The sequence below is a fragment of the Mesoplodon densirostris genome, chromosome 3 (assembly GCF_025265405.1).
Source record: "Mesoplodon densirostris isolate mMesDen1 chromosome 3, mMesDen1 primary haplotype, whole genome shotgun sequence".
Taxonomy (NCBI): domain Eukaryota; kingdom Metazoa; phylum Chordata; class Mammalia; order Artiodactyla; family Ziphiidae; genus Mesoplodon; species Mesoplodon densirostris.
Window position 1 is genome coordinate 9,267,733 of NC_082663.1, and position 22,663 is coordinate 9,290,395.

A 22,663-nucleotide genomic window follows, 5' to 3' on the forward strand; every position below is an offset into this window, starting at 1 on the left:
GTGAGCGTTGTTGGGAGATGCGGACTCTGGCCATACCTGCCATCCCCAGGCTCAGGGTTGCCAGGCTGCCCCCAACCCCAGGTCCTCATCAGGTGAAAAACACCTCAAAGTCTCTCCCAACTCAAATCTGTAGTCTAATTCTGGATCTTGAGGTTTAGTGATTGTGATTATTTTCTCATCCTGCTCATAAAGGTTCCAGAAGGCCTTTGGATAAATTAGCTTATTTATCAAAAGCTGCTCACAGCCATCCCCAGGCTTAGTACTAATCATTCCTTCTAAGTCTGTTCCCAAAGGGCCTTCCCAGCACCGGGCCAGCTGCTGAACCCGAGGAATGCGTTTTAATCAACTGCGTTAAGCTTTTCCATTTTATGACATTTCAAAGTAGATGATTAGACTCAAGGTGCCTACTGTCCAATAGTTTGGCTTTGTGTCTGGGAAACAATTTGTGAAAATACCCCTCATTTTTGCATGTTCGTATTTCTATTGAAACCATCTTGCAACTCCAGTAAAATGAAAAGTCTCTGAGATGTAAGAAAAAACAAACCATGAGAAGAAATGCAGGAGCTTTATTGTAATCATTATTATTCTTGAGGTTAACCATTGATAAACTCACTCAGAAGAACATTTTGTTTTCAGTGATCTACAGATACATGCCAGATGTAGCTAAAAAGACAAGAAAAATGCACCTTGGGAAACAGCACGGCAGTCCTGGCTGCCACACTAAAAAGTATCAAGGATGTGTCTGCATTTCTGCAGCGGGGGGTGCAGTGGTCCACAGACTGACCTAGTGCTGCCTGCTCTCAGCAGCCTTCTGAGATGCCGGCTCCAGGAGACGGCCGGAAGGAGGCTGCTCACCTGCATCTCTAAAAGCCAGCCTCAGTTTTTAGCAACATCTCAGCGATTAAGGAATATGAGAGGTGACTACACGGTGCCTTGAGGGTGAGACCCCGGCTGCCGCAAGTCAGTGAGATGGGAAACCAAATGTTGCCTTTAGGATGTGAAGCAGGGCTGGCTTTTTCCTTAGGGAAGGGTGAGAGCTGGGTCTGCTCGGTCTGTGTCACCTTTACCAGTCGTGGATGTGGAGCTGAAAAGGGCATCAGAAAGGCTGTGGTGTGCCCACTGCCGACCCCATGGCAAACACCATGCTGGCAAGCGTGCCAGTTGGGCTGCACCCTCTCCCAAAGCATCTGCTCCGGGAGATTTGAACATCTGAGTAAACGAGCCCATTGGCTTTTCAGAAAAGCAGGGCACCCAATAGCCATCAGCCAGCGAGCAGTCTAAGGCAGCTCTGGGTAGGAAACCCGGGCAGAAAGCGTAGGATAATTTGGGAGGCCCAAGTGAACATGGGCCCAGGTACATGTGCCCTTGGGCAGAGGGAGTTCCTGACACTTCGACTGTTGGACAAACAGGCTTTTCTAGCTCAAATGGCACGTGGTAGTTCTACTTTTCCCTAGGGAGACAAAGGGCAGGTTCTCATCTGGTCTTCCCACGTGGTCAATGCTTTTGCTCATGTTCCAGAAATAGCTATGCATCTATTCCTCCACCTGGTCAGTGATCACTCCCAGAACTCAAGAGCAGCTCTAGAGGTGATGACTGAAAAATTGAAGGTTTGCCTTGATTTCGTGGCAAGCCTGTCTGGATGGTGGGGCAATGCAGGACTTGGGACCCACACTGAGAAACCTCATTCTGGAAGTATTCCCTTTGGGCAAGTTTTTCGGCAAGATGACTCCTGGAATGAAACAGCCATTTCAAAGCTGTAAGCTTTTCCCTGGTTTTCCTGGGAGTGCTTGGTGTCGCCCTGTGCTGGGATCCCCCATCACACAAAGGAGAGCAATGCAGTGATGCTGTTGCCTGTTTCACAAGTCTCCCCTGCTCAGTGTTTCTGTAATTAACGCTCTCATCTATTTCTCTCCCCACTAGGTATTAAGACTTTATTGTCCTCTTACGGAAAAGCATGAAATGATTGAGTTTTCCCCTGACCTGATCTAACCCTCCCAAATTTGTGCCCACTTGTTTTTAAGACCAGGGCAATTAAGGAACCGGAACTGAAGCGAAACTCTGAACAATTCCACTTCCCTCAAGTCTTAGCAAGTTCTGCTAATGGCACTTGTAGTGCCACAGTGATTCGCAGACAGCACCTGCCAGGACACTCTGGAAACAAGTTTTGGGGTCTGATTCTAGCTTTCGATATGGAAATTCAAGGCAAAGGAAGGGGCACTTTGCTCTGTCTTAAATTTCCCAATGGAGCAGTGTCTTGAAGAAAATGCCAGTTCTCTTTCTGGGGAAATACCAAGTGTCGGGGAACTGCGGCACAGCTGGTGAGGGCGCCGGGTCCTCGCCAGTCACTTGCGAGGCTGCTGGATGTGCTGTGTCCTCGGGGAAGAGTGCTTGTCCATGGAGGCGTGGGGCTTCTGGTGGGCCACCTGGGCGGCTGCCGGGGGGAAGTCCTTGTCACCCTGGCGGGAGACACGGAAAGCACTGGCTCATCAACTGTGAATAGCTGAGTGAGTACGTGAGCAAGACCCAAACCCAGCATCTTCTGGCTTCCCTCTGGGGACGGGGCGGGTGGGTGATGGAGTGGGGAACCTGTCGGCAGGTAGAAGCCTGTCTCCTGGGACTGCTGGGGGTCCTGAAGCTCTCTGGAGAGCCCAAGCAGGCACCAAGGCCCGTGTCCCTTCCAGAAGGTGAGAAAGCTCGCTGTCTCTGCCGCCACACCATGGGATCGGGTACCATATGACCCACTCAGAACTAAGCTGGGTGTTGGATGGCTTTCTTCTGCTGGAACAGTTCTTGTGATTTTTTTGAATTGAGAGGCAAGACAGAACCAAATCCAGGGTCTTACGTTCAGATTTGCTGCCACAGCTGCGAGCTGGGCCCGGAGCACTTGTTGGGAAGGAAACACATAGGGCAGGGCTGGAAGCTGTGGGATAAGTCAGATTCAACCAGCCGGGTCTCAGAGAAGGTACCCGGCTGTTTTTCAGGGAGGAATTCCCTTCTTGTGCATTTGTGACAGGGGCTGGGGTCCAGCCCACCCCGGGCAGGATAGAGCCATAGTGAGCTCTTGGCTGAGCTGTGGGGTGACCTCAGATTTGTGTGGGCATTTAATTTCCTCGCATGTAGTAGATGTGCCATCCGTCTGTCCCAGGGTCCGTGGAGGGCTGTGCTGAGCTGTCCCCAACAGTGGCATTTTCTTTACACATCTTACGCTAAGGGCTCGAATGGGCTGTGAGCCGCAGATCGATGGATGGAATTGGTGCACTGTCCCCCAAATGGGGTTTTGCTGGGGGGAGGTCTGCAGTTACAAAAACGTTAGGCCTCACGAGAAGAGGGGGCTCTTGAAAGGCAAAGCAAGTGACCAAAACCCATCAGCTTGGTTCAGAGGGCAGCAACTATCTTCTGTAATGGGCCAGATAGTAAATATTTTAGGCTTTTCAGGTCATACTCTCTGAACTCTTCCAGTGCAGCATGAAAAGGCCGTAGATGATATACATCCATGAACAGCAAGGCTGTGTGCCACTAAAACTTTATCCATGGACACAGAAATTTAAAGCCCATGTAACTTTCACATCACGCCATATAGTTCTTATTTCAAATTTTCAACCATTTAAAATGTAAAAACAGTCTCAGCTCACAGATCACCCTGAAACCCTTTGCCGACCCTGGTTGAGTCTAAAGAGAAGGGAGACGGGCGAGGATAGAGGAGGGGCAGCTGCACCCGCTCAGGCTGTGGGCTCCGCGTCACCACCGTCCCATCCGCCCCTGACGGGCGGGTGCACAGAAGCACGCTCCATGGACAGGGGGCGATGGATTAAGTGACCTCCGGACCTGGGTGGACAAGCGGGGTTGAGTAAGGACAGGAGGAATCAGGACATCGCGGGCCGAGGCCCTGATCTGATGAAAAAAGGGCTCTTACCCGGGCGATAACACCGGAGATGAACACGGTCGGTTTGGGTGGACTGGAAGACAAGAAGGAAAACACATGGACCATCACGACTCACAAAAGAGGGACACTCAGGTGATGCGAATGTGGAGACTGGTTTCAGGGCCGTGGGACAAACAAGGACCCTCGGGAGGGCGCGGGAAGCGGGAGGCACACCTCTTCCTGTTATTTCACCACATGGACCCGCTGGCTGCTGTACTCAGGACACTTGCGGGTCCTCCCCCTCCGGAGGCTGAGCTCAGGCAGAGAGCAGAGAACGATCGTAGCAGACAGCGGGCACCTCACCAAAGAGCCCTCTTTCGGGTTTTGGTTAATCCTTAAACTGTAACCGTGGGCAAGTGCAGTAGTTTTGGTCTCAGGAGATATGGACCTGGGCGCTCCCCGGAGCAGGGCAGGAGCAGGGTCATGCTGGATAAATGGGAGACTCCAACCACGGAGCTTCCTGTCCTATGGGCTGAGGGGCTACCCTTTCAGAGTCCTCGCAGAGTCCACGGCTTCCGGAAGCTTCTAACGGGTGAGATCACAGAGCCGATGCAAAGCTCCTGGCCCCTACAGGACCCCAAGTGTTAAAAACATTTGGTCCTTTGTATATATGTACCACATTTTCTTTATCCAATCCTCCACTGATGGACATTTAGGTTGCCTCTATGTCCTGGCTATTGTAAATAGTACTGCAGTGAACATTGCGGTGCATGTGTCTTTTTGAATTATGGTTTTCTCCAGGTATATATACAATGGAATATTACTCAGCCATAAAAAAGAATGAAATAATGCCATTTGCAGCAGCATAGAGGGACTTGGAGATTGTCATCCTGAGTGAAGTCAGAGAAAGACAAATATCATGTGATATCACTTATATGTGGAATCTAAAAAAAGGGTACAAATGAACTTATCTACAAAATAGAAATAGAGTCACAGATGTAGAAAACAAACTTATGGTTAGAAGCAGGTAAGGGGAGCTAGGGATAAATTGGGAGACTGGGATTGACATATACACACTACTATATATAAAATATAAAATAGATAACTAATAAGGACCTACTGTAGAGCACAGGGAACTCTACTCAATACTCTGTAATGACCTACATGGGAAAAGAATCTAAAAAAGAGTGGGTATATGTATTTGTAAAATTGATTCACCTTGCTGTGTACCTGAAACAAACACAACATTGTAAATCAACTATAATCCAATATAAATTTTTAAAAAAGTAAGGTCCTTGTGAAGCTCTCTTGCCATTTCTTAACCTCTTTCATGGTACTAAGCTGGCCCACCCTGTCACCAATACTCAGGGGACGGAACATAGGACCAAAGCAGTACATGTTTATCATTGAAAAGCAACAAGCCAAGCACGTTAAAACCACTTGTAGTTCGACCACCTGGAGATAACCACTGTTAACACGTGGGATGTGCTTCCAGCCTTTCTTTCCACGGATAGTCAGATGCACTTGTTTTCTTCTTAAATTTCCATTTTTCTTACCAAAAGAATCACCTTGTTTTGTAGTCTGCTTTCTGCACTTAGTATCTGGCGAGCTTACTTCTATGGTATTATAGACTCTTCTATGCCTTTAAAAAAATAACTGCATGTGTCGTAGTTTAAAAGCATCAGAACACAGTTCCAGGTAGTACATAGGTGTGCACACCTCTGAAATGCCTCAGTCAGAGGTAAGGGGACCCGGGAGCCGCAGATGAATGCAAGGCCAGCCAGTGGGGAAAGTGAGATGCTCCCAGAAGTGGCCCGTTTTGCTTAAGGCTGGTCTTGTGGGCAGGCAGAGCGGAATCCATCCCTGATGTGCCCAGCTCGCCTTCCACCAGCTCTGTTGTTCCACCCTGCCACAGGGGTCCTTGTTTTAGCTTTCTTTTGCTGCAGGCAAAAGTCTCAGGATTCAGAAAGTTCACTGTTTACATCCCAAAGAGTTTAACAAAAATACCCTAAATTCCCCCAAGTAATTTCTGTTACTCCATGAGACTAAGAAACTTCAAGTCTTACTAAGCAGCACAGAAATGTTCCCTATATGACGTTGGTTTTGTTTTATTTAGCTTTCGTTGTGTGGTTAACTGGGTTGGGTTTTTTTTTCTCTTATTACAAATATGATTTGGCTATGGGATCAATAGTAAGCCAGGGATGAGTAAGTTTGGCTCAAGTGTTAAGTCCCTGATGTAGTATGTTTGGATTTGTTTGGAATCCAAGGAATCCTGCTTTGACTGGTCCAAATCACCCACAGGCTCTGTCTCCAGGGATTTCACGACCAAGGGTTTTGCATCTGAAGCTTGAGAACCATGCTCTAGATTCTAATATTGTAAAGGAACCAAGAAACGGCATTCCATAGCATTTCCACCAATTTATATTCCCACCAGCAATGCATAAGGGTTCAATTTCTCCACATCCTCACCACTTATTATTTTCTGGGTTTTTTTTTGGCCGGGGGATAGTAGCCATCCTAATGGGTGTGAAGTGGTATCTCACTGGGATTAAATTTAGCAACTAATTTTAAGGGTAAGCTTTTTGCAGCAAGGAATAATAAATATCAATCTGTATTGATCATTCAAGGTCTTTAGGACATAACCCCCACCACCACCACCCCGCGGCAACAAAGTTCTCTCTCCACTAAAAAACTGAAAAGGCCATAATTGACCATAAGGACATATGGCAGCTGCCTGTGAAAAGATGACAGAAGCCTGGCCTCTCGTGCCATACTTAAGAGCGGTATCTGTTTTCACACAGCTCTTTGTCAGAGTGTGCAATGCTGGTTTTCATCAGGCTTGGCCAAAGAGCCCCAACCTCAATGCTTTTTCCATCTACAATTAATAGCATCTCAAATTGGTAAATGATTGTCTATTACATTTATGCAGTAAAAACACTTTCTAAACTCTTTGAGACATGGTAGCTTAAATTCACAAACCCCAGTAAAGAGTCTGCTCTCGAAGCTGTGTTTGCAAAAACACACATATTTTAAATTCCATTAGGCTTCCACGCAAAGCATAACCTACGCTTCCAAGATTCTATAAACTGTGATAGCGGCTTTGAGGATTTATTTAATCTGATGAAAATCATTCTGACAGATGTTGTTTTGAAGCAGCAACAGTACTTTCTCCCAGGAAACAGAGACAGTGAAAAATATCAGTCCTGTCCTCCCCACATCCTCAGGCTTTTCCACTTTTTGAAACCCATATTTATTTAAATTTAGAGAAACTGCGAACCTGACGCAATTAGCGGGGATTAGAGCGCCGGTAACCCTCCTACACATCAACAGAAACTGCAACTTCACCACACCTGGCCTGTGCACACTACAAATGTTTGATGCACGTAGGTTTCCAGTATTCACCTGTCAAGGACCACATCAAATTCTTAACGGGGTCGTTTGTCCTTAACAAAAGTTTCCTATTCTTTATTTTATAAATTTCCTTGATGAATAAGGTTTATGCCTTATTGACATTCTCAGAAAAGGCAGAAGGCAGGACAAAAATGCCAGAAATGTTTAGTGAATTCATGACCCTGTGGAAAGCAGACGCCTTCAGGACTGAGTTTTCATGGTCTCATCTTTAAATGAAAGTCCCCAGGGCTCAGAAACCTGAGTTCATATCTTAAAAACTCTGCTGAACTCTGAAAGAGAGAATACAGAAATAAATTTCAATATATTTTATTTCACTCATATCCAAAACACCACGTAGAAAAATAATTGAGATCACATTCTTTTTTCTGTCCTAAGACTTCACAACCTGGACTGTCAGCGCAGACCCGGGCGATGTGGACGTTTTCTGTACAGCCCTGAGAGGTGTGAATCCACTGGCTGGTGAGGTGGGGCTGGAAGGGGCCTAATGGTGACCTTGTCCAGCTTCCCGCCCAAGAGGAGCGCGGCCACAGCTGAGGCCTTCATGCCTCTGCAGATGAGGAACTTGTGGCCCTCGGGGTGGCCTCATGGGGACACGGTCTCTGGCTCCCTGCCCTTCGCCTAGTGGCCCCAACCAAGTCCATGACCTCCTCCGTGGGACAGGCCCTGCATGTTTGAGGAAGGTTAGCAGGGCTCTTTCCCAGACTCACAGGCATGACTGCAAACTCCTTCACAACCTCAGGCCCCTCCCCACCTCCATTCTGCTGCGGCTTCTAGGGTTTTGCCCGAGACTGCAGCGGACACTGAAGATAAGCTCCTCTGGCAGCCCAGCCTTCTGCAGGACACCCGTGTGCCTGGTCCAGGCACATTGAGGCTACCCTTCTCGGGGATGACGGAGAGGAGTTCAGCCTGGGGAAGCAATTCTGGGCACCTGATGAGAATCACAATGCTGACCGTCTTCCCTGGATTGCTGTTGATAAGCAATGTGGTCAGAGTGACTAGTGCCCACTCCCCTCCACGGGCCCACTTTCCCAGCTAGTGATATGGAGTCATTTCCCTTCCTCCCTGGAACCCCAGGGGGTTAAGCCCTTAGAAATCCTTTTTACAGGGGGATTCCACCCTCAGAAAAGTGCAGGCCCTCTTCTTCATCTAAAAATAGGCTTCCATGAAGTGGGACGGTCGGGTGTGGGTAGGATTCCTGCCTGGCTGGTCAGCCTATGTCTTCCCAAGCATCCTGACAAAGACTGGGGTCACCGAGTTGCCATGCAGGAGTGTTTTGGGATGGGGACGTGCACACACACACACACACACACACACAGAGTAATCAGTAAGACTGAGAACCCAGGCAAGTCACTAATCCCATTGCAAATAGTCAAAAGGGCAGCAAAAGCATTGCCAAGAGTTCTATTTCACAGAATCCTTTTCATGTTAGCAGTTTTGATCTGGGTTCAAGGCAGTCCACCAAGTCATCCTCTGCAAATGCTTTCGCCTCTTCATGTAAATACGCTCTGAAAGAATCAGTGGGCATTGTTTACAGGAGATGGGGACACATAGCTTTTTTTTTTTTTTTTTTTTTTGCGGTACGCAGGCCTCTCACTGTCGTGGCCTCTCCCGTTGCGGAGCACAGGCTCCGGACGCGCAGGCTCAGCGGCCATGGCTCACGGGCCCAGCTTGCTCCACGGCATGTGGGATCTTCCCGGACCGGGTCACGAACCCGTGTCCCCTGCATCGGCAGGGAGACTCTCAACCACTGCGCCACCAGGGAAGCCCGGGGACACATAGCTTTGAAAGAGTTGTTTGTTCTCTATTTTCTCTACAGGATGGGAATGATCTTAGCTGGTAACAGCTACTACTTATTGATTACTTACCGTGGGCCAGGCACTGAGTTAAGGGCTTTACACAGAATTGTGATATCTAACCTTTCAACCGTACAAAGTAGAAACTATGATCTGCGTTTTACAGGTGAGGGAACAGTAAATCAGAGAGATCCAGTAACTTGCCGGACAGCTGCACAGTAGATAAGTGCTCCAGGCCAGACTTGGAGCAAGGGCAGCCCAGGGCATTAGCCTGATGCCCTCATTTTAGGGCTGAGAACTGGGTCATGGAGCAGCCTCTCTTTTTAGGTTCTGGCTTCTATACATGATTTAGAGATGCAGATTTTTAAAGTAAGTAATCTAAATGCAATCAGAGGATCCCTTATTCAACCAGACAGTACAAGGTATTCAAATCTGCCTAAGCATTTACTTTCTGACTTGATAATGGATTTTTTTTCTTGAACACTATCATTTATGCCTGTAGCACTTAACTAGGGTACAGACTGCTTCCACATAAATTATTAATGCAACTGATTCTCTTCAGCAGGTGTTCTCCCAATTTTATGGGTGGCTGGAGGAGGCTGAACCTTGTTCGTGGTCCCAGAGGCACAGCCTGGAGGAAGCGGGTCTGGAGCTCTCAGCTTCGTGTTCTTTGTTGCGTCATGGGTCCCACCATCACCCACATCTCAGCTCCCGAGCTTCAGGACCAAAGCCCAGTGAAGGCTTCAAACTATCCAAGTCAAGATGCAGTCAACACAGTCTAAGAAGGAGGCCCAGAGGAAAGGTGGCAGGTGGACGTCAGCTGAGTGTGGGTTCTGATGTCAGACCATCCTGGCTCTGCCAGTGATTGGCTGGTAGGCTGGCATTTGACCTTCTGAGGCTCAGTCTCCTCATCTGTGAAACGGGAGGCAGGGACCCTCCCTCGCCAGGTGACTCTATGTACACATGCTCCTAGGCACGTCGCAAGCACTCAGCAAATGGTAGGTGTTGGGATGAGGATGACACACCTCCAGCCCCTGCTTATGTCTCCGCTGCTAATTCACCACTGGATCAGCTCTGCGCAGAATAACCCTGCTTGTCTGGGACAGAAAAACTCCCAAGTAAGCAAAAGGAGGGTCTGGGATACCCAAAACAGATGTCACCAAACCATGGACTGGAAGAAAAACTCTCCGGGCCCTCGATCTATTTGAGTCCTATTTTGACCTGATGGGAACGCCCTGGGCTTGGTTGTTAGTTTCCCAGCCCACTGAAGACAGGAAGAAAGACTTAAAGTGATGAGGCCACTCGAGCTCACAGCGAGGCTGCTGCCCTGCGGCGACAGGCTCCATCCAGACCACTAGTCCTCCTCCACCCACAGCTCCTGGTCTCAGCACAGGAAGCAAGCACGGAAGGAAGCTGGCGGGGACACTGTCAGTGGTGGTGGGAGCACCGCGCCATCCAGGCTACATCAGGACCTGGGAGCGGTCATCACGTGACGCTCCCTCCCTTCCTGGTGAGAAAGCACATGGGCGCTCAGAAAGGGATTTTCCCCTGAGAATCTCCCTAAAAGTCAAAGCCCCCTGGTGAGTCAGAAGCACTGTTCTCATGAACACTCAAGCCCAGAAAACTGCGTCAGGGCTTCAATTTCATTTTCTGACAAGCAGCTAACACACTGGGGGCGGGGTGGGGCGGGGCGGGGGAGGTACGTCGGAGAGGGGAGTCTGGGCGGAGCCTGAAAAGGCGGAGTTTAGGCTGAGATCCGTGTGTGTGAGTGTGCATGCGCATGTGTAACGGGAAGGACACGATGCCACAGCACAGTGAGCTGAAGGAAGGGGCACAGTTTAATCTGCTGCTGTCAGCAGAGCGAATGGGGTCTAAGGCCCCTCTTAGTGGTGGAGGTGGGCTGGTCTGGGTCCTGCTCCCATGACAGATTCCTGGGAAAAGGCACCTCCTTGGTGACCCTCCTCATGAAAGGACAGAGCCTTGAGGTGATCTAGAAGCAGATTCCGCGGCTATATTTGGACTTTAATACCTATGGCTTTGTGTTTTCATAGAGTTTACGGAAAAATATATTCCCACCAGGGGTGATTTTAAATACATTTCCTAGTAAATAGAAGGAAAACAAAATCCTTCCTAGCCACTGTAGTTCTTGAAATATCTTTCTGCCTTGGTGTTCATTTATTTGGGTTATTAATTTTATGGACACCAAAATAATAATTAGCATGGCTGGTGACCAGAGGGGACCATCTCACTTGACTGCACCCATACATTTCTTCGTGTGTCATTCTTCAAAGCGTGACAGTCAAGGTCGTCTCCCGCCTTCCACCTGATTTTAGGAGCTTCGAGAACTGCCACAAGATGGCACTGCTGGTCCTCTGAGCTGGTGGCTCTTGGGCCAGCAAGGCCTTGGCCGGCTCAGCCAGGACCAGGGTAACAGGGAGCCGGGGGACCGCGGTGGGCAGGGGCTACGGGCACCTTAGGACAAGTGTGTTCCCTTCTCCCTATGGGTTAGGTCACTGTCCAGGAAGCCTCACTAAAGGGAAATGAAACACGACTCAAGGGCTTTAGGCGAAATTCTAAATCTAGAGAAAATAATCAAGGACCCAATTCCTTGTAGGATTTGGCATGCAGAGTTTGTAATATCTTTTTAAAGCGCATGAGCAAAGGTGCTCTTCTGGGGGACAATGTCTGAGCTCGTGTTTGATCTTTGTTTCAACGAGAAGGCCAAGGTTCAGCCTTGGCTGCGGTGCCTCTAGTTCCCTGACTCAGGCCTGCTGATCCCAGGATGCCATGACTCTGGGACAAAGCCCAACCCAGCCTGTGCCTCTGAGTCTGTCCTAGAGATGCATGGGGTCCGGTCTCCAGGCTGGAGGATGCTCTTCCTTGGGATTCTACAAAGACTGCTCTGCACATGACACTCCACCCACAGATGCTTGGCTGATTGTCAATCCAGATGCCAACACTTCACCACCTGCTTGTTTCAAGAAGGCTGCCACCCCAAGTACTGAGTGTGTAGGGCGAGGATGGCCTACGTGTGAACGCTGTGTCCCACAGACACAAGGGTACAGTGACAGCTACCTTACCAGGGCCTGGGAAGCCCCACCTTCCCTCTAGACACGTATTTCCAGAAAGGCACTCTCAGTTTCGTACCAATGCCCTTTACACACAAGACCGTCTCATCGTGTGACCTATGGCTTTCCCTCCTCTGTCTTCCCTCTGCTCTTACCTTATTCTCTCTCCTGTGCTGGATGCAAAGAAGATAAGGTAAATACAGTCATGATTCTCATCGTTAGCTTGCATCTTATGGATTTCATACAGGGGGGCCTTTCTGGACCAGTAGGTGTGTCTGCATTCATCACAATACAGAGTGGTCACCATATCTGATGAGAGAAACCCGGCCAGGCCTCCCGACAGTGCGGGGGTAAGCTGAGCATCTGCTTGGAAATTCACCGCATGCTGCCCCTGTCTCTACAGAGCTCAGAGGGGACTCAGCATCACAGAGGAAAGCTGTGATATGCAGCGTTTGAGGACTGGGCTTTGGAGACAGATGGCTCCCGGTTCATATCTTACTACAGATGAGTAGGCTCCTTGGGCCTCAATGTCCATCTGTGAAATGGGAACAATCCCTATGTTATGGAACAGTTGTGAATTCAAATGAAATAATGTAGATAAACTGTGCTTAGAATAGCATACTGCCTCCACTGGCAAAATCAGCTCATTACAACAGGGACATGCTCTGGGCATAACCGGAGAATACTTTGTATAACTATCAGATAATCTGTGTAACTATCACACATATGTATTAAATGTTCTAATGTGATGTCATTTCAGTAAGTAGCACTTACACTTAAAACCATCCCATCTTTGATTCTGAATACATCTGTTTCAGTGTCATTCTTCTGAATTCCAATATAGGGAAGTACCAGTGAATAGTTAATGCTGACTAGACAGGTGCTAAGAACCAGGGTATTTATTGTCTATAGCTTAAAATGAGATCTTGTCGGCTGTCTTCAGGGTCAAGGTCATGTTTTATAATGGTACGATTTGGGGGAGGACAGTATCCATGGTTCAAAGTACAAAGCATGTATTTTCTAGAGGACAGCTATTATGGCTTTAAAAAGGAAAATGATCATGTAAGTAAGATGTGTAACAGTAAAATGACTGTTAATAGAATTCCTGTTAGAAAGAAGTACACGCTGATATTAAATAAAATACAGACACCGAGAGACTCGTCTGGTCTGGGTCTACTCCCATCTTGGGAGGTGAAGGGGGCTGGCTTTACGTGGGACCAGCTCTCACTAGGCTGGTTCTGGAAGACCCTAGCAAGGAAAGAGGAGACCCAGATTAACTTGCTCTCAGGAGACTGCCAAGCAGGTCCCTCTTGGCCGTGGGAGCTTCGCCTCTTGCAAAAGTCAAGACATGGCCTGGGCGGACGGAACACAGCTCAGGTTAAAGGCAAGTACCTGGAATGATGGACAAGAGCATTTAGATTTCTCGGCTGCTGGATTCACCAGTAATTACATCCTTAATCCACCCTCCAAACTCATGGCGCGGAGGGATTTGGTGAGCTGCTAGCGGCCGTCACTCCCTCCCTGGGCATCCGGGTACACCTGGTAAGTGACAAGCTGCGGTCCTCAGTGGTCTCTGGCTTCGCACATTCAGCTGCGGCCTGATGAAAATGCTGCCTCTGTGGACCCTCTTCAGATCATACCACGCCCTCGTGCCTTTATCCACAACTAACAGAAAAAGAGCAGGTACGCAGAAAAGTAAACCCACCGCCAATTCTGCTTACTTTAAAAAAAGCCAGCTAGTGAGTGAGGACAACTTCCATTCAATCCAGTAGCTCCCACCCTCGCCCCCGGGTTTAGAGCAAGTGCGTGAGAATATTCTAACAGCCCAGAGCGCAGCCGGACAGACCTTGTCAAGGTCACTAAATGTGTGGGGCGCGCACGCGGGGCGCTGATCGGTCTTCCTTCTCTGCCTGACGGCGAATAGTCTGGGAAGCTCTGATCGCCTCCCCTGCCCAGGTTCCCCCCTGGGAAATCACTGCTCAGGGCCCTAAGGTTTGTTTTTGATCCATCCGTTTCATTTGTTGGGTTATTTGTTGATTCATCGGTGTCATTTATTTATCCACTCAACAGAAATATACATACGTATACACGCTGAGTACCCAACGTGCCTCAGAATTAGGAGGCGCGGACGCTGCTTCAGGCCTGCCTCCCGCCTCCTGCCTGTGTAGTAGCTGGAGGACCTGCCCCTGCTCTCGTGGCGGCCCTCCTCTTCCTGCTGCATGGCGGGGCTCTGAGTTAGGGGCCAGGTGAAGGCGGAAGTCCTCAGAGAGCTGGTCCTAGAGGCCCCCCGAATGCCATCAGGAGGCCGACGCAGCACACCTGTGAGGTTTACCAGATGCTACACTGGAAAACAGGTCGTCGTGATTTTCCAGAAATGGGTTTTCCTTATCTCAGTGTGGCCAGTCTCCATGACAACCACAAGAAAACCAAGCTTGTGCTTATCGACAGGAAGAACTTGCATGGCGGATCCTCCCTCGGATGGGGGTGGAGGCGCATTCCCCAGGGCCGCTCCCGAGTACGTGTGGGGAAGCAGAGACTCTCTCCGAACTCGGCAAATACGGGCTCCAAGTGGAGATGAAGGGCAGAAGCAGGCGTGCTGCGCGGCGCCCCACCCCGAACCTCTCATCAGCACCCTCCCTGCCAAATGAAGCATTAACAATCCAGGCGGATGCGTGGGGCTGGGAGAGATGGGCCGGCAGACAGAAAACATTCTCAGTGATGGCCAGGTGGCCAGGGGCACCTGAGCCTCAGCTTCCTCATCCGAGGTGAGGGGCTAATTACCCCTGGATGTCACGGGGGTTTGGGGAAGCTCAGGGGAGCACCATGCGTTAGGCACGTTGCACGCAAGGCGTGACTCCAGGAGAGAGCTGTCGTGAGCTTAGCATGTAAACAGAAGCAGGTTTATCCCCACGTTACAGTGGGGAGGGGGGACTGGAGGATGGTCATCGTGCTTGGAAAAATTAAAGCAGAGAAGCACACCCTCGTGTCTGGAGGACAGCGCCAATCCGAAACCCGAGGCAACACTCGGGGACCACAACGTGGATCGTGCCGGGGCTTTGGGGGAAGAACTGAACAAGCCGTAATCTGGAGTTTCCTAGAGAGCCCAGTCACACCTGGAGAGTCGGTCCCACGGCCACAACGAGGGCAGCTGGGATGAGGCACCCCGGGCTAACCTCTTAGGAGGCCGGTCATGATGAGCTCCTAAGGGTATTAGGGCTAAATGTAAACTCAGTGTTTAATAAGAGATCAGAGGAGAACCTGTATGTTACACTGAGATGGCGGCATGAACACACCCTACCCCACAGCCCGCCTGCCATCATCGTTGGGCAAGTAAATCCACACCGAAGGCCCACCTATTCCGAGGGAGTGAGGGAAAGCGTGATAACAGCAGGGCCACATTTCAGAGGTGCCTAAGGACACCCTCAGTCAAGGAGTGATGGATCACTGCCACGAAGGTAAAGGATTTGAGATGCAAACTAAGGTGGGGGGAGAGGAAGAGCTGGCAGCCTTTTTCACTTTTCTCCTTTCTAACACCCACGGGCCCTGCAAGAAGGGGCGTTTTATTAGGGCCGGGAGAGGAGGATGTTTCCGCCGAAGAGCAGGTTCTGGCTGGGGAGCTCCACCCGGCACTGCTGGGATCCAGGGCGGCACGGATGCCCAAGGCACGGCGGGTCCACGGATGTGTCTGTTCACCACCACCTGTGCCTGGGCCCGTGCGCTAAGTAAACACTGAGCAACTGCCCGTGCAGCCACAGGGCTGGGTGCTGGAGACCCAGTGGCACCAGCACAGCCTAACTGTGCCAGGCTCTGAGCCCCTCAGGATGGACTGGGGCTCAAGACAGACTACGTGCAAGTGGACCCAGGGCCCTGCTTCCTCTGGGTTTCTCTGGGTCACATGCCACAGGTAATAGAACCCCATTGTTTTGCATTTTGTTATCACAAATTAGAACACACTGCCTGACAAGTAGAAGCCCTTATGTGGACAATGGAAGATGGTATTTGAAACAAGAGCCCTTCCAGGGAATCTGGGCCACGTGGTCTCTGGAGTAGAGGGTATAAGTCGCCTGGGTTTGCACAGCCTCGGTTGATACATCCGATGGCGGAGCTGTCACCTTGGAAACCAGAGGGGAGGACCCTAAGGAACGGTGACACCCAAGAGACAACCTGGAAAGGCGTGGAGCGCGGAGTCTGCTGGGCAGTGGGTGCCTGCCTGAGACTGGCCCGGAGGCTTGCCCGGGGAATCAGAGGGCAGTGTTCCACGTGAGACACGTGACCAAGCACCCGGATGAAAATCACCTGCATCTATCTGTGCTGCTTGTTTCATGCAGGCAGGTGAGGATGGAATGGGAGTACCAACTTGAAACACTGTTTTAAAAGAAGTAATTTCTATCCCCTTCAGAGAACCCCAGTCAAAGTAGAATTCTGAAGCTCAAGATGCCATGTGTTGCTTTTCCTCAGCATTTGCTTCAAAAAGGTGCTGCTCTGAATATAGAGAAAAAAGCAACATCTTTATGGTTCAGTAACAGGGCTGTGAGATCCTAAAACAATTATTGGTGACATAAGTACAAACATTTTCTGCATTGCAGTCTTCAAAAACGATCGTAAGGGCAGATGGCATTATATTTGTCTTCCTATCCTTTTCTGGAAGAAAAAAAAAAGCAGCCAACCCCCTCCTGCCCGATAGAGGTAAGACGGAATTGGCCCAGGTGTCCCTGACTCTCTGGGACAGTCCGGCGGCTTTAGGCCTCGGTCACGGTGTCATTACTCATCGTGCCTCTTTTCACTCCCCAAAACATACCAGTCTAAACATGTTGCACAGCCACTCCAAGCCGAGACAGAGAATTCTAAAAAGATCTGGGGCTCTTAGGAGTTTCATCACGCGTGTTAGAAATGCTGGAACTCCTGGGCTTCCCTGGTGGCGCAGTGGTTGAGAGTCCGCCTGCCGATGCAGGGGACATGGGTTCGTGCCCCGGTCCGGGAAGATCCCACATGCCGCGGAGCGGCTGGGCCCGTGAGCCATGGCCGCTGAGTCTGCGCGTCCGGAGCCTGTGCTCCGCAGTGGGAGAGGCCACAACAGTGAGAGGCCCGAGTACCACAAAAAAAAAAAAAAAGAAATGCTGGAACTCCTGACTGTATGACCTGGAAACCTGAGCCAGCTTCAAAGGCGGCTCACATGTTATCTTTCCATTGCTTTCCCTGAGCTGACCCTTGCCCAGCTGTGTTCCCACGAGGACTTCCCATATATCACGATGTAGTGGAGGCTCTTGCACGCCTAACACTGCTTCAAGGTCAAGGTCAACGGTTCCATTTATTGTGTCCCCAGCACCTGACAGTGCTTGGTGCACACAGAGGCTCAACGTATGCCGTATGCCGTCAGCACCAAATGAGCGGCAGGTCCTGTAGCAGCTGCAGGGAGAGAATGAACCAGGGTGACTCCCTGGGGGCTGTTTGTGGCTCACGTCTTAGGAACACATGAAACTCCTCTTGCACCAGAGCCTCAAAGGCTTGCAAAGGAGCGATTCAAAATGTGGATGTTTTTGTTACCTACCAGTCTGGCTGGGCCAGATCCGCTGGCGATGGGGGCCTAACCTGGAGTGTGTTCCCAAGCAAATGGGCTCTTCCTCCAGCTTTTGCCAGAATGATCTTGAAGAATAGTAAAGAGTCTCTCTCCCTATTAAGAGAGGGCTCAGGCTAAGAGGTACGTTTTTGAATCATCTCAAGTCAAACCGAGAGAGTGCTGATGGAACCATGCGTCGAGTCCTGGATGATAAGAACAGGGGCAGATGGAAGAGAGAGAAGGGGGAGTGCCTTACTGAGACCACTTTCAAGAGTCTGAATTAAATTTAACAGGAGAAAAGTCCATCAGCTTTCTATATGGCAATTCCTGGCAGATGCCAACAAGGGCTGGGTTTCTTTGCAGGACTCTTGCCATATTTCCCTAAAAGTCTCAAAAAATACAGGTGACCAGACTAAGGCCCAGGCTTAAAGGCAGCCAACCTTATAAAGAAACCGGAGTCTTTTTTATAAAGTGTGACTTCACTTAATGCAAGAGGGACCAGAATATCCAACGCATTTTCTCCGGAGCTTGGAGAAGATAAAAACGGGCAGCTGCTATTCCGACCCTCGACATGGACAGTTTTTAAGCTCGCTTTGCCTCTTCAGCTGGATTCTCAATATGTGTGTCAGGAAGAGTTGACCGGGCTTCTATTTTGGAATTCTGGAAGCATCAGCAAGGGAGTCACCCCATAAAGTAGCTCTAAAAGGACTCCTTCCTCTAACAACTACAACAAATATACCAAAGGACCCATAAGGGATGAGTAAATCATTAAACTATTAAGAAGTTGCTATAAATAGGCAGTGTTCATTTGATAATTCAGAACGGACTGGTACAACAAGATTTCCAAGGCTCATAAAGTACTGCTGGCTTGTGGCGGTAGCTGGCACCTGGGGTGCATGTTAACTGCTTCTTTACCTGGCCGCCCGGGTGCGGGGGTACCCGGGAGCCTCCTCCTTGGCTGGTCTCCCAAGGCGCCCTGGTGGAGCAGAGAGCAGGGGCCTTCGGCGTGGTGTGCCTCCCCTTCTGTGGCTTTCAGAGGGGGGAAGGGAGGAAGGAGAGAGGGAGGGGCTTCCAAAGCACTGATGAGGCTTCTCCCCGCCAGGTGCCCAGGTGCATGACGGTGAAGAGCAGCCACAAGGGGGCGGCAACCTCTCTCCTGAACCCGTACCTGGGCAGCCTGCTCCGCCCGCCCTGGAGCCACGTGGATGATATTCATCTCCACGTGTGCCTCTGTGCCTCAGTTTCCATTATGGTCCCTGATCTCGTACCCCAAATCCTTGGGGCCAGATAGGTTTCAGAATTCATATTTTTTGCAAATATTATAAAGGCGCCACGTTGCATAAATCACATACAATGAATATTCCTGAAGGGGTCCAGGGCAGCACCCCACAGTCAAAACCATTACTATTTTCTACAGCAAAACGTATAGAGATTACACTAAGTAGGATAAATAAAGTGTATAAATAGCTGCACATCGGTTCAGTTTCTGCCACCATATGAGTTTTAGTGTGAAAATACGAAAACCTTTGCAGTTTTCTGAACCCTCCGGACTGTGCGTTTTGCTTGCTCTGGGGATGCTGCAGCACTTTCTGCTCACTACCTCCTACGAGGCCCTGGCTACATCACTCCCTCCACCACCGAGCAAGAGAAATGGATTTGGAATAAAGAAGACAGTATAGCTGTCAAGGGGTAAAAAGAATCGTTGGTATTAGTCTGGGATTACACAGAGAAGCTGCGGTCAGTTCTGTACATATATCTATAGAGAGTAAAATTGGATTCATGCATTTAAGTAAAACCTCTGGCAAGGCAGGATAAAACGACTGCAACCAGGGAATTCCTCCCAAATCGGCAGCCTGCTTCAGCCTTTTCTGGGTTCAGAGAACTTGTACTCATAACCCTGTCTCACATGTGCAGCTGTGCTCTGAGCCCACTTTCTCACGTTCCAGTCACCTCACTGTGAGGTGTGCAGGGCGGCTGGCACACGGGGAGCTCGGCCTCCTTTTGTACAGATGAGGAAGCCACTTGTGACAGAGGAGGCCATGTCGCCTGTGGTCACTGATCTGGGAGGGAGTGGAGCCCCGACAAGAACCTGGGTCCTCAGATTCTCTGGCAAACTGTCCCCCTTATACCGGTCACATGCATAGCCCTCAGGACTGTGGCCCCAAATACGTTCCAACCAACTGCAGTCCTGCGGCGTGATTTGAGTAACCTTGCTCGACTCATTTTCGGAAACACCGCTGACTGTCTCCTCCTCTCAGAGATTTAAATGCCCCTGGCACATGAGGGCCCTGAGACGTCCTAAGGAAACCAGGTAAACTTCATTTAACCCATGTTTCCTACGTGCATTTGAACGTGGAACCCTTTGGGGCAGAACTCCTGTGAGCACTGACACGCTCAGACTCTGATTAAAGGCAGTTTCAGTTGTGTTCCTGACTGTGCATAGAGTTGAAAGTGGCTGATCCACTTGGAAAGTCTTTTACCTCCAAGGCTGGAAGAGAAACTACAGCGATTTACCTGGAGACCCAAGTCTAGGGCATCCATTTTTCCATCCTCTGCCTTTTCCTCCCCATGGCCAGTTACCTCCAGTCATGTGCTGCTGGGGTCGCTGGATGGACAAGCCTGGCCCGTCGCACTGCTGACGGTGAGCAAGGCTGTGAACGTGGCTCACAGACGCAGGGGCACCTTGTCACCTGTGGTGAAACAAAGCGCCCCCATCGAGGGCTGAATGCCCTCACCGGCACATGCCGTCCGTGCAAAACCTGGTGGACAATGGGCATTTTTAATGGAGGAAGGGGAAACCATCTTCGGTCTAAGACTCTGCCCTCCTCCGGTCTTCCTTTCCATGCCAGCATACCCTTTCCTGAGCAAGGTGACGAGGGGACGGCAGCAGATTTAAAAGTAAAGTGAAGTCATACCTTTGAGCTTTGATTTCTCCCTTGGAACTTATTCGATATATCCACATGTTGGGAAATTTTAGAAATTATGCAGTCAGGTGGGAAAGCTGGACCAAGTATCGTTGGTGGAACATTTGTTCCTGGGGCCATAACAAAGTGACATTCATTTGGGCAATAAGAATTTTGCCTTCCTTTGGGTAATAGTAAAATTGCCCTCGAAATCATGTGAGATCCCTAGAAACAAAGCATTTTTCAAACATGTGTTATTAGGTCCAGGTCCAAACTCTGGACGGGGAAATTTGAGCTTCACTCAGCATCGACACTTGTATCAAACAGTGGGACACTGAAAAGATGCCCCCAAACCTGAGAGGCAGGTGGCCTCCTGAGTGCCCTGTGGCTTCAATGGTCAAGAACAACCAGAGTGAGTGATCCACTTAGAGTATGAGGGTTGCTTTCAGCTCATTAGGATTTTGACTGTAAAATGATGGCGGTGAAGAGTCCGTTATGGACATACTGCTAATAAGAGCTAATATTTCTCTTGCTCTGTGCCAGGAACTAATCCAGGTGCTGGAGATGCATTAACTCATGTAATCTTCACAAGGGCCTGATCAGGTAAGATCTGTCATCAACCACAACTTATTTACAGACGAGGACATTGAGGCACAGAGAGGTTTAGTAAGCTGCCCAAGGCTACACAGCTAGTAAGAGGAGGAGCCAGGATCCAAACCCACAAGCCTGAGTCCCTAACGGTAGCCAGTGCTTTTCAAAGTCCAAACCTCAAAATACTTTAAGGTCTTCTGTAGCTGCGGCGCAATTTTGTGAATTTACCCAAATGTCCCTTATTTTACAAGAAAATCAGACAGTGACAGACTAGTTAAGACTAACTCACTTTACTAATCAATGACCAGGCAGCTGACAAATATTTTAATAGGAGGAATTTCTTGCAACAGTTTCTGAGAGAAAAATTATCATGGGATTTGATCAAGGATGCACATTTTCCTAACTTCAAAACAGGACCTGAGGTCAGAAGATGCTTATCCAAATTTAATACATTAAATTACACTTAGGTCGTCCGACGGGTTTATGTAAACCTACACTGTAGGTCAGAGAATGGCCGTGGAGAAAGCAGGTAAGGCTCTGACTGCTCAGAGGTCAGCATGCCCGGTGCACGTGGACTATTCTGTTCCTGCTTCAGGAACAACGCAAACCACGCCTGTCTCTCCCTAACCTCGGGCAAGTGAGTTCTCCTTTCTGGATCTGGATTCCCACGACTGTGAGACACCAGGTGGACAGCTAGTTCCAAAACCCACACGGAGAAGTCAGAGGGGAGCGGCTTTAAAGGGAAGCCGGTGATCTGCCTCCGAGGCAGTCGGCCAGGCTGCACGAGTCTGAGGCCGGTAAAATGAGTAATGAGAAATTCATCGAGGGTGTATATTTAGGCAAAGAGCGGTTATGGAGGAGCCAAGGCGTGATGGGAGCGCATGCAGCAGGGGATTTGGTTTGCAGGACCCGTGAGGTTTCAGCTGCGCCCTGAAGGTGAGCGGTGCTGAGCACGGATGACACCTGTCCAGCAGAGGCTCTGAAACAGACAAGCGCCTGCCCCGCGATGGGGCGGGGGACCGGGGAGAAAGGACCAGGGGCGGTTCCCATAGTTTCTCAACCGCAGGACGCTGGTTATCCCTGAATAAAGTTTCATATTCACCGTCCTTCACAACATAGCAGCCGGCACTGATCCAGGGGTGGGGGACAGTGGTGGCACGAGGGCTGCTAACAGTCCCGTTCTCGCTTTAATTCTCCATGATCACACCAGTTTGGTGCCTCACCGTGGTGTCATCCCTTCTTCCGAGGGGCTCCAACCCTTAGTCAGCGCTAAGAGCTGGACGGTACCCCAAGGAGCTGAATCGTCCTTCAACAACGCAAAGGACCCACCAGCGATACAAACTTGCGCTTCGCTGCAACTCCATTTAGCAGGCAGCTTCTAGAAGGTGTAGGCTGCCAGAGCACGGAAATGACTTGGGGGCACATACGACCAAATTATAACTGTAAGGAGAAAAAGTTTAATCTTCAGTTACTTCTTC

General features: G+C 49.8%; 1 protein-coding gene across 1 annotated transcript in view; it reads right to left on the reverse strand.

The window, feature by feature from the left end:
• Positions 1 to 2,248: 2,248 nt before the first annotated feature.
• The window catches only part of DAP (death associated protein), a 59,944-nt gene continuing 39,529 nt past the window's right edge, over positions 2,249 to 22,663 (reverse strand). Inside the window, exons 3-4 of the mRNA XM_060092728.1 lie at positions 3,914 to 3,956; positions 2,249 to 2,456 (exon numbers count right to left, since the gene is read on the reverse strand). Of these exons, the coding sequence (XP_059948711.1) occupies positions 2,343 to 2,456; positions 3,914 to 3,956 (157 nt within the window). The 3' untranslated portion in view covers positions 2,249 to 2,342. The remainder of the gene's footprint in view (positions 2,457 to 3,913; positions 3,957 to 22,663) is intronic.